Source organism: Lithobates pipiens, unplaced genomic scaffold (genome assembly GCF_037356315.1).
Source record: "Lithobates pipiens isolate NorthernLeopardFrog02 unplaced genomic scaffold, aLitPip1_a1.2 Scaffold_8, whole genome shotgun sequence".
NCBI lineage: Eukaryota > Metazoa > Chordata > Amphibia > Anura > Ranidae > Lithobates > Lithobates pipiens.
In genome coordinates, this window is record NW_027507903.1 from 52,459,118 (window position 1) to 52,471,820 (window position 12,703).

The 12,703-nt window shown below is 43.7% G+C and overlaps 1 protein-coding gene across 5 annotated transcripts in view; it reads left to right on the forward strand.

Annotated features, from left to right (window-relative positions):
* Nucleotides 1–12,703, forward strand: part of TP53BP1 (tumor protein p53 binding protein 1) — a 170,256-nt gene that overhangs the window by 70,207 nt on the left and 87,346 nt on the right. For all 5 annotated transcript variants that reach the window (XM_077474294.1, XM_077474293.1, XM_077474295.1 and 2 more), the window contains exons 2-3: nucleotides 5,198–5,385; nucleotides 11,908–11,998. In XM_077474294.1, the coding sequence (XP_077330420.1) occupies nucleotides 5,206–5,385; nucleotides 11,908–11,998 (271 nt within the window). In that variant the 5' untranslated portion in view covers nucleotides 5,198–5,205. The remainder of the gene's footprint in view (nucleotides 1–5,197; nucleotides 5,386–11,907; nucleotides 11,999–12,703) is intronic.

A 12,703-nucleotide genomic window follows, 5' to 3' on the forward strand; every position in this document is an offset into this window, starting at 1 on the left:
TGCCGCTGACTGCAGCGGCGCATGCGCACGAGGGGATTCTCGGCCTGAAAATCCGGCAGTGGCCGGCGGCCGGAAAGAAATCTCACAGCGCCGGAGCCGCGATACCCGGAAGAAACGCAGAGGGAGCATGTCAGCTCCCTCGGCGTGGATCGTGCCAGATGTCGGGGCCTCGTTCTAAGGTAATTATTTCATAATGAGCTAGTATGCGGTGCATACTAGCTCATTATGCCTTTTGCTTTGCAGGTGTTAAAAAAAAAAAAAAAAAAAAATACCGGGTTTACTACCGCTTTAAGTTTAGCCTTGACTCCTTGGACCACCGGGTCTAGGTTAAGGGGGATAAAGCTGGATGTGTCTCTCGAGACGCGTATCCCCCCCCCATGTGCACCATTTTGTCCACCGATTGCATCTGCAGATCCCCACTCTCTCTTTATTCATTTTATCTGGGGGCACATAAAAAAAAAACACGCCTACCTCATAGATTTAGACTTTAAGTGGTTAAACTTCCTGCATTTACACTGGTTAAAAGCTTGGCAGACTTCCCAGTTTATTTGTTTACACAAGAAGTTCTATGCCTTTGATCTAAGAAGTTAGTTACAATGTTTCATGCAAGTTCTAAATTTGGCAGATTGCCTGGGATGCTTTATTTTGACAGCTGAGTGAGCAGATAATCTCTCCACTTGCTTATATGAAAGAATCGCCTATTCTCAGTGGGAGAGATTGTCAGAGGAGAGAATCGAGATCGCGTTTTTTTTTTTTTTAACGATTAATCGCGCAGCTCTACTACCTCGCCATTTATTAACACTGCCCAAACAGTACGATGGCCTAGCCCTTCCTGAAATACTACCAGGAAATTCATCCTGGTAGAATTGACTGGTGTCGTCACCACTAATAAAATATAGGCACAGATGAAACAGGCCCAAACTAACATCCCACTGACGGGACACACAGACACAAACACTCTTATAAATAAAAGTAAACAAACATTTTAAAACATGGAGGGTGTAAGTAGAGCAGTTGGAAATTTGCACTGCACAGGGTGATTTAGGGTGTGCCTGGGCACACCGATGTAGTGGTAAATACAAATAACCAGCTACAGTAAATGGTTAGAGAACAAAATATCTAATTGACTGAGAATAACAGATATATGGGCTCTTCAAAAAGTTTCCAAGGAAAGTGATCGTAAACTTTAGACTATTTATTATTAGTATTATTGTTTCTAAAAAATTATTTATATATATATATAAACAACAAATTTTTATCATACTGGCTTCTCTTGCACAGAGTAGCACCGTTTTTCTGGTGTTCCCCATTGATGTTATTAGGAGTGCCCTGAAGGCAGGAGGCGCCCTTCGCAAGCCACAAAGTACAGTGTAGAGTGCTCCAGGGTGGGTTTGATTTTATATCACTAGTTAGTAAAAAGGCTTGATTTTAATCAACTCCAATTTAAATCATACTTTTTAAAGAGCAACTGTCATCTCTGTCCTGCAGCAGCTCCTCCTCTGACCCGCTGTTGACTCGCTGACAGTCCCATTCACTTTAATGGGACGGCCGGTGATGCGGCAGTGACGCAACAAGGTGAGGGATGTGGCGGTAGCAGGTGAAGTGCATACCCGCTAACAGGCACTGCCATGATGGATCTGAAATGACAGGTGCTCTTTTAAATGTAAAGACTTATTCTTGCTAGTAGTTAGAATCTTTATTTTTGCAAACAAAATTAGGGTTTCCTATATAGAATAAGATGATCTCAGGTTAGTAAAACAGCGATATCAGAACTGATTCAATCGTGTACATAGATTTGCAAAACAATGGGATAAAGGAATATTCCTGAACTTTGTTTTATCTCATGGTTACTGTGAAAATTGTGTGAATGCATCAATGCAGTGCATGTTATCTCGGCTTGGATTCACTGAATGAGTTTACCAACAATGAAAATATTGCAGAATATACAGCCTCATGCTACATAACTAAGCGCCATTTCATGCTGAAAAAACAAAATTATTAGTTTTCTATTTAAGATAGATTTTTTTATTTTTTTTTTACCCCCAAAAGCATTTTATTAAAATAAATTTGATAAAATCTGATAAAATTTTTTATTTTTTTTTTTATTTTTTTTTAATCGATTTTTATCCACCCTGCTTATGAACAAGTTTTTATATGTGGAAGCTGTTGGTACAAGTCACAATATGCTTTAACAATAAGCTAAGAGCTACATGAAGACCGTGTCATGTCAAACACAGGTATTCAGAGTTATGCCCCGTATACACGATCAGAAAATCGTACGAAAAATACCGCTTTCTAAGCAATCGTACGATAATCGGATCATTCGTACAGGGCTTTCGAGAGCCGATCAGGACAGTTCATCCGATATTATTCTATCGGACATGCATGGAAATTTTTTTCGTACGATGCCAGATTGTACAATTTTTGTTTTTAATCAGTACAGCTATCGTTCGAAAATGCAATACAAATGCATTACAACACATGACATCACTTCCGAATTTTTTTTCTGTCGTGCGGGAATTTTCATGACTTTAGTAAATTTATCAGATTCGATCTGAGATTAGCATGAAATAAAAAACGACGACCAGTAATCTCATCGTGTGTATGGGGCATTAGGATTTCACAAATATTGGGTGAGATGGTATAATGCTGGTGCCGCCCTCATCATTGACGTTTTTTGGTCTTTTATCTCCATATAACTGAAGCTTGTATGTTGCAGTCCAAAGATCCTACGTGATTTATAAACTGTTCATAGAGCAACATCTCCATGTTTGTATACATACATTAGGTATGTACATTCATAATGTTATCACCCTCCATGGTTTTCAAGCCTTATTAGAATTTTTTTTTTTTAAGTGATTTTAAGTGATTTACTCTGGCATATGCTAAAACACTACTTAAAGTGCCACCAAAAAAATAAGTGTTTAAAATTCTTAAAAAAAAAAAAAATAATTGGGAAAATAAAAAATGTTTTAATCACCTCTAAATACCTGTTGCTAGGGGGTCCCTCGTCTGCCTTCCTCCTTGCCCGAGCTGGTGACGTCACTTCCCCATCGAGCCGCACAGTCATCTGGGACCTGTCACGTGTCCCAGATGACTGAGTGGCGTATCACGGCGCCCCGCGCCGCTCGCGCATGCGCAGTGGGTGCCCGGGTGTGAAGCCGCAGCCTGGTGCCCACAGTATGAATGACGGCGCCGCGAGCGAAGTGGGGAACGAGGTGGGGCTTCGTTCCCCCGCATCGCTGAACCCTGGGACAGGTAAGTGTCCAATTATTAAAAGTCAGCAGCTGCAGTATTTCTAGCTGCTGACTTAATTGTAGGGGGCACAAAAACACAAGAAATTACCCATTGTTTTGGTAAAATAAAAAAAGCAAAGGTTGCACCGAGTAAATATATGCCCAACATGTCAAATCTTAAAGCAGACGCCGCCCAGGCCTTTAAGGGGTTTATGATGCAGTGAGGCAGGGCAGGGTTTATAAACATGTGATTGGCTGTCATGGCGCTCACATGATCGGAAAGCTTGGCACAGCTGTATTTGCATTAAGGCACGCAAATATGCGGCTGCTCGGTGGTTAAACATGTCAGTACTCTATATTTTCCATAAGTGATGCTTTAAAAGCCCCCTGCAAGTCATCGGTTTAGCATTAAAGCGGGAGTCCGCCGTTTAAAAAAAAAAAATATATTTTTTTAAAGCCAGCAGCTACAAATACTGCAGCTGCTGACTTTTAAAATAATGACACTTACCCGCCCAGCACGCCCGCGATGTCGGCACCCGAAACCGATCTCTCGATCGTCTCTCGGGTGCTGCCGCCGCCATCTTGGGTATGGGAATTTCGGCTTCATTTCCCCTGTTCCCTACTGCGCATGCGCGAGTCACGCTGCGCAATAAGGATGGTCCCTGCTGTCTCTGGGATCCGTGTGTTTCCCAGCAGGCAGCGGGGGACCTTCGTAAAGGGGCGTAGATTCTGCGGAAAGGGGCGTAGCTTCTGCAGAATCTACGCCGGAAGTGGGTGCAGATACCTGTACTGTACAGGTACCTGCACCCCCCTCCCCCCCTAAAGGTAAAGGTGCCAATTGTGGCGCCGGAGGGTTCCAATGAGCGGAAGCTCCACCTTTGGGTAGAATTACTGCTCTCGCTCTGGCACACATGGTGACGGGTAACGTGTATCGCAATCAATATTTCCAGGCGTAGGCATTTACATTTGTAAGTGCGTATATGTGGGGGGGGGGGGGGCGGCTTATGTTTTTGGATTTAACTTTTTTACAATTAAAAACATTTTTCCTTTTACTGTAAAGCTTTGTAAAGTGACTGTAAAGCTTTGATTTTGATTTTTTTTAAATAGCAAAAATGTTATACTCCCTTTGTGCAAGGGTTTTGTACAGAGTGCCCCCGATCCTTCTTTTCTGGGGTCCCCCGATGGTGCTCCTGGCTCCTCCTCCTTCTTCTCGAGTGCCCCCACGGAGAGCCGCTTTCCATAGGGGGCACACATGCGGGCACACTCCCAAGTCCTGTTGCTGCGTCCATTGACACAGACAGCAAGACTCGGCCCCGTCCCCTGGATCACTGGATTTGATTGACGGCAGCGGGAGCCAATGGCTCCTGCTGCTATCAATCTATCCAATGAGGACCCCAGACAGCGACTGGAGCTGCTGTGCTCATCCCCATCAATGGAACAATCGTGCTTAGGTAAAAAAAAAGGGGGAGGGGAGTCTGGATGGCTGCTGCAGCACAAAAGGTTTTTCACCTTGATGCATTAAGGTGAAAGACGGTGAGGGTTTACAACCCCTTTTTAACTTTCCTTTTTTTTTTTTCTAATGCATTCTTTCCCAGCCTTAATGACCGGGGACACTGTTAACGGGGACCCCCGGCCCCTCTACCCGGCGGCACCTGTTATGCTGGTCCTAGGCACGTGCATGGGCAAGCAGAGCCCAGGATACATGGCATGGGCACGTGTGGGGAGGGAAACTTCTGGTCGCCATGGCAATCCCCCTGCATTATGGGATATTACCATGATGCAGTCTGCTACTGTTGGTGAAATCCAAGGTGATTTGGGTAGTTTGTGATTTTTTTTTTTTTTTTTTTTTTTTTTTTTAATCTATATATTCCGTGTTTGATGTCTTCCTCCTATTGTCGTTGTCACTTATAGTCAGCCTTTTATGTGTATGACTTACTCCTTACTGTTATGGCTATTTATAGGGAAGAAGATGGACCCCACAAGGAGTCAGTTGGACTCTGACTTTTCACAACAGGACACACCATGTCTCATTGTTGAAGACTCCCAACCAGAAAGTTTGGGGACAGAAGATGACCTAGACCGTGCCCGGTTTGGACTGCTTCCTCAGCATCTGTCAAATCTACAGTCAAATGTTGAAAGTCCCGTCTTGGTAAAAATTTATATTTCATTTACTCTATTTGTACGCCATTATATTCTAGTATTTAAAGGTCCGCTTCACCCACAAATTATATTCCAGTCAAGTTTCTTTGCTGTCAGGTTGAGTCAGATTCTTATTTCTCATAGTTTTTATGAGATGACATTTTTGAACAGATACCAGAATATAATGTGACAGCGCTAAAATATCAACAGTCCATATAGAACAGTGATGGCGTACCTTGGCACTCCAGATGCTTTGGAACGACATTTCCCATGATGCTCCACTACAGTGCAGAGTGCATGAGCATCATGGGAAATGTAGTTCCAAAACATCTGGAGTGCCAAGGTTCGCCATCACTGATCTAGAACATCAATGTAGGTTTGTAGGATCAATCAACTGTCCTACGTGGTGTTTATCAGCAATTGAATTCTCTACCCAAGACCTCAGAAAAGGAACCCTGCATGTGGCATAAACCATATGAAGTCATTTTAAAGTGGGCCCCCCCCGATGAAAAACAGGGGGTTGATGCTCAAGTTTCCCTGGTCGTTTTTGGTGTACTATCCAAGTGGCCCTCCCTGTGGATTTCCAGCATCGCCCTGGACAGAGGCACCAGCTGGGTAATTAGCCGCGGGCTTGCCTAAGCTTGCCTTTTGGTAAGCATGCATTCTATGTGGTGGAGATGCACGCTCTTTGAGAGGTGTATTTCAAGAAGAACCTACATTGATGTTCCATAGGGACTGTTGACCAATTTTCACGTCATTTGTGGTTTAGATCACTCCTCTTTATTGCCTTTATTGACTTTTTTTTATTTATATAGCCCTTGGGCTTTCACACTAGAGTGAGAGGAGGGGCCCTTTACTGGCTTTTTTTTTTTGTAATTGTTTATTTTAAATTTTCAACATCATACAGAAGAAAATATACATGAAATATTAATATTAACATATCGAGATTGCAGGTATACTTTGATTACAAGGCATACAAACTCTAAACATATAGAGGCATAGCGATGTGATTAAAGTAGTGATCTTCTACCGTATCTTTAAGGGGGTTATAGACAGAAACTGTAAACAGACTATGTAACTTCAAAGAGCTTTAAGGAAAAAAAAAAAAATAGATTTCAGACCTTCTCTCGGGGACATGTATGTATCCAGGTTTAACTAAGTAGGAGCAATCCCATCAGAGCCATATGTAGACTCATCCCATGTTGACCAAATTTTAGAAAATTTCTGCATCTTACCCTCCACTACGGCCGTCAAGTGTTCCATTCTGCGTATGTCAGCTACAGTGGTGATCAATTGCGGAAGTGTAGGTGGAGAGGTGGACAACCATAACCTGGGTAGGACCCTTTTAGCAGCCAATAAGATGAAGGACAACAATCTGCGCAAGGCCTTAGAAATACCAGAGAAAGGGAGGCCTAGCAGATAATGCATGGGCGTCAGGGGAATAGGAGTGCCAGCCAGTGTTTCCAACAGATTTTGGACTTGGAGCCAGAACTGGTGGACTAGGGGGCAGTCCCAAAAAATATGGTAGTGAGAGCCGACTTCCCCACCACATCTCCAGCATTGCTTCGAAATTAACCTGTTACGGGCATGTAGAATATCTGGAGTCCTATACCAGTGCATTAGAACTTTGTATGCAGTTTCCTTGTGGGTCACACATCGAGATATTCTGGAAGTGTGCTCCCATATGTTCCCCCAGTCCACCAGGGAAATATCGTGTTGTAGAATCTGAGACCATTTCCTCATGTAGTGGTGGGTGTTCACCGTCATAGGTATGGCGTCATGTAATATCGTGTAAATAGTAGAGATCAGTCTGGGTTCGTAAGGACCCTTAGCACATAGGCTCTCAAAGTCTGTGGGTTTGTCCAGAGTCAGAGAAGGGGACCTGATAGAGAAAAAGTGTCTGATCTGTAAGTATGAATGTAGAAGCCTTTGGGGATCTGGTGTTGCTTTTGCAAGGTGGGAAAAGTCAATAAATGGCGTGTCGCCGGGTTAACAAAGTGTCGGAGTTGAAAGAGTCCCGCTTGGGTCCATGGTAGCATACGATCATAGGACAGGCTATCTGGGATGTCTGGGTTAAATAGGATATTTAAAAGCGGTGGACACGGTGAGGATAGGGAAAAGCGGTCATTGCACCTTTTCCAGATATTCAACGTGAACAACATGGGAGCTAGGCATATGCGCCGTAATTGGGGCATATGAAGGGCAGTAGCAGGCCAAAGCATATAGCAAGGATGTACCGGGGCTGTAACACTCATTTCTATTTCTGACCATCTATTTGGGGCCTTCCGGGAGGTCCAGGAGGTAAGAACTCTCAGGTGTGTGGCATAATATTATTTAATGAAATCTGGGCCTCCGAGTCCCCCCCTATTCCTCCGAGCCAGGACCACTGTCCCCGCTAACCTGTGGGAAGCGTTATTCCAAACAAAATGGAGGCTTCTCCTTTGAAGGGATTTCAACTGTGACATAGGGATAGCCACAGGTAAAGTTTCAAACAAATATAATAACTTAGGGAGGATAGACATTTTAAGGACATTGATTCGGCCCAACAGGGATAGGGGGAGAGATGTCCAGTATGTCAGCAAGCGATTAATTTCCGAGAACATGGGGGGGAAATTGGCCTTATATAAAGTATCATAGGAAGCAGTAATGCGAACTCCCAGGTATTTAAGTGAGTGAGGACACCAGTGGTAATTATACTTACTTTGGAGCGAAGATAAGAGGGACGGGGTTATGTTTACAGGTAATGCTTCGGTTTTAGTATCATTAATTTTGAAACCCGAGAGGCTACCAAAAGTGGATAGTAGGTGGTGAAGGTGTGGTAGGGATGTGTGCGGGTGGTTGAGAGTTAGGAGGACATCATCCGCGAATAAGGATATTTTATATTCTGCGTTGCGGAGGCAAACTCCTTTAATATCTGAACATTCCCTTACTGGCTGTTTTTAGTGCTATAGCGCCTGTAAAGCACCTCAGTGTGAAAGCAGCCTAAAGGTTTCCATTTGTATTCATTCAGGCAGGCCCTTGCACTACATGGTTTTGGTTAATCTGAAGATGACAATCTGCAGAAAATCTAATGGTGTGTATTGGGCTTAAGTTCCACTGAAGGGAACTCTTAATGTGTCAGCATACCAAGACATTTTGGACAATTTCATTCTCCCAACTTTGTGGGAGCAGTTTGGGGATGGCCCCTTCCTGTTCCAACATGACTGTGCACAAAGCAAGGTCCATAAAGACATGGATGAGCTGGTTTGGAGGAACTTGACTGGCTTGCACAGGATCCTGGCCTCAACCCAATAGAGCACCTTCAGGATGAATTTAGATACTTTCACACTGAAGGCATCGGCGGTAAAACTAACAATGCTTTACTGTATCTTAGCGGTGCTTTTAAGCCTCTAGCGGTCGAAGAAAGGGTTAAAAGCATCAATGTTGCGGCGCTGCCGAATCTCTTTGCAGGCGCTTCGGCAGTGCTGCCCACTTTTTTCAATGTTCAATGGCAGAGTGTTTTAGGAGCAATGTATACAGCGCTCCCAAACCGCCCCAAAGATGCTGCTGGCAGGACTTTTCAGAAAATCCACCCCAGTGTGAAAAGTCACACTGAAATGAATGGGGAGGCGGTTTTCAGGTGTTAGAGGCTATTTCTAGCGCTAAACGCCTGAAAACCGCCTCAATGTAAAAGCAGCCTTACAGCGGAGACTGCCTTCTCGTCTACATCATTACATGATCTCACAAATGCGCTTCTGGAAGAATGGTCAAACATTCCCATAGACACACTCCTAAACCTTTGTGAGCCTTTCCAGAAGAGTTGAAGCTGTTATAGCTGCAGAGGCTGGGCCAACTCAATATTGAACCCTACGGACTAAGACTGGCATGCCGTTAAAGTTCACGTGTGTAAAGGCAGGTGTCCCAATACTTTTGGTAAGTGTGTGTGTGTGTATGTGTGTGTGTGTGTATGTGTATGTATGTATATGTGTATGTATGTATATGTGTATATATATATATATATATATATATATATATATATATATATATATATATATATATATATATATATATATGTATGTGTGTGTATATATGTGTGTGTGTATATATATATATATATATATATATATATATATATATATATATATATATATATATATATATATATATATATATACAGTGCCTACAAGTAGTATTCAACCCCCTGCAGATTTAGCAGGTTTACACATTCGGAATTAACTTGGCATTGTGACATTTGGACTGTAGATCAGCCTGGAAGTGTGAAATGCACTGCAGCAAAAAAGAATGTTATTTCTTTGTTTAATTTTTTTTTTAAATAGTGAAAAGTTTATTCAGAGGGTCAATTATTATTCAACCCCTCAATTCAACAGAATTCTGTTTGGTTCCCCTAAAGTATTAAGAAGTAGTTCAGGCACAAAGAACAATGAGCTTCACATGTTTGGATTAATTATCTGTTTTTCCAGCCTTTTCTGACTATTTAAGACCCTCCCCAAACTTGTGAACAGCACTCATACATGGTCAACATGGGAAAGACAAAGGAGCATTCCAAGGCCATCAGAGACAAGATCGTGGAGGGTCACAAGGCTGGCAAGGGGTACAAAACCCTTTCCAAGGAGTTGGGCCTACCTGTCTCCACTGTTGGGAGCATCATCCGGAAGTGGAAGGCTTATGGAACTACTGTTAGCCTTCCACGGGCTGGACAGCCTTTGAAAGTTTCCTCCCGTGCCGAGGCCAGGCTTGTCCGAAGAGTCAAAGCTAACCCAAGGACAACAAGGAAGGAGCTCCGGGAAGATCTCATGGCAGTGGGGACATTGGTTTCAGTCAATACCATAAGTAACGTACTCCACCGCAATGGTCTCCGTTCCAGAGGAGCCCGTAAGGTACCTTTACTTTCAAAGCGTCATGTCAAGGCTCGTCTACAGTTTGCTCATGATCACTTGGAGGACTCTGAGACAGACTGGTTCAAGGTTCTCTGGTCTGATGAGACCAAGATCGAGATCTTTGGTGCCAACCACACACGTGACGTTTGGAGACTGGATGGCACTGCATACGACCCAAAGAATACCATCCCTACAGTCAAGCATGGTGGTGGCAGCATCATGCTGTGGGGCTGCTTCTCAGCCAAGGGGCCTGGCCATCTGGTCCGAATCCATGGGAAGATGGATAGCACGGCCTACCTGGAGATTTTGGCCAAGAACCTCCGCTCCTCCATCAAGGACCTTAAGATGGGTCGTCATTTCATCTTCCAACAAGACAACGACCCAAAGCACACAGCCAAGAAAACCAAGGCCTGGTTCAAGAGGGAAAAAATCAAGGTGTTGCAGTGGCCTAGTCAGTCTCCTGACCTTAACCCAATTGAAAACTTGTGGAAGGAGCTCAAGATTAAAGTCCACATGAGACACCCAAAGAACCTAGATAACTTGGAGAAGATCTGCATGGAGGAGTGGGCCAAGATAACTCCAGAGACCTGTGCCGGCCTGATCAGGTCTTATAAAAGACGATTATTAGCTGTAATTGCAAACAAGGGTTATTCCACAAAATATTAAACCTAGGGGTTGAATAATAATTGACCCACACTTTTATGTTTAAAATTTATTAAAATTTAACTGAGCAACATAACTTTTTGGTTTGTAAGATTTATGCATCTGTTAATAAATCCTGCTCTTGTTTAAAGCGGAGGTCCACCCTAAAATGGACCTCCGCTCATCTGATCCCTCCCCCCCTCCGGCGCCACAATCGGCACCTTTCAGGGGGGAGGGGGGTGCAGTTACCTGGATAATCCAGGTAACTGCACCCACTTCCGGGCTAGCTGTCTGCGGAACGAGCGTAGGTTACGCCCCCGTTCCGCAATGCCCCGCCCCCTTCAGCAAGTGCCCCGCTGCCTGCTGGGAAACACACAGCTCCCAGAGGCAGCGGGGACCGTCCGGATTGCGCCGCGCGGCTCGCGCATGCGCAGTAGGGAACCGGGAAATGAAGCCGAAAGGCTCCATTTCCTGATTCCCATACCCAAGATGGCGGCGGGACCCGGCAGCCGAGCGAGCGATCGGCTTCGGGTGCCGACATCGCGGGCGCGCTGGACAGGTAAGTGTCACTATTTAAAAGTCAGCAGCTGCAGTATTTGTAGCTGCTGGCTTTTAAAAAAAAAAAAAAAAAACGCGGAGTCCCGGTGGACTCCCGCTTTAAAGTTTGAAGGCTCTAACTTATTTGCATCTTATCAAACCTGCTAAATCTGCAGGGGGTTGAATACTACTTGTAGTCACTGTATGTATATGTGTGTGTTGCGTCCCTTTGCCTGTAGCCATTCAGTCTATGGTAGGCTGAAATACTCCCATGTCTGCAGTATCTTTTTAACTTTTTAGAGTTGGTCTGGTAAATATAAAATGGTGTATTACCCAAACTTCGCTATACGTAGAACATGTGTAAGAAGCTCATCTAGATAATAGATGTTTGTGTTCTTCTATAGAACCTCTATATGTGTGAGATTCAGTTTGGCCAGGGAATGTATCCAATGTGCCTTTTCTGTTTCTTCTTGTAGGAGTATGTACAAGGCTGTCCAAGCAATAAACATTCTTTTGGGGATAAGGAGCACATGGAAATCAATGAGCTTTCTAAAGAAAACCATAAAGGTAACCTGTCTGCTGTTTTTGGTAATGTAGGCTGAATGCATTGACACTGTCTGGAGAGCAGCAAGCTTTCTTTCTTGCATATATTTGATGGAAATATAAAATGTTTGCAGGCAGACCTGTGCATTGTGTATACATAGTAAAGTATATTGCCCCTGTGCCACTATTCTGTTCAATGGGGGTATAATTTTTTTCCATGGCTGCAAAGCATTGCATCATGGCTGATGCATTTTAAACAAAAATATAATTTGATATTTTCAGAGAGGAGCCCCATGATTTCTATCAGCAGCCCTGGATGTGGTCTTGTGGGCGGCACCCCGCATGGTCACACGGTTTAAAAAAAAAAGTGACAGCTAGTATGTGGAACATTTCCCTGTACCGCTGTCACAGGAGAGGAGGAAATGTTGAGCGACTGCAGCATTTGGAACATGTTGCATGTTCTACACTTAAAATGAGTGGAACATGTAATATGTTACCCAAAAGGTGAACTTATCCTTTAAGGCCACAGATTTATTCTAATGAGCTGCTTAATAATGCTCCAGACCACATATACCTGCATAATTTTAGCAATGCAGAACACCACAATGCAGGTTATTGCATAACGAGTGCTATTTAGAATGAATGGCAGGAAACTCATCGAAACGCATAATGTACGTTTCAGAGAAGTGTCTTACCACAGCACAATAGTATGATTCCAGCCTGAAAGCT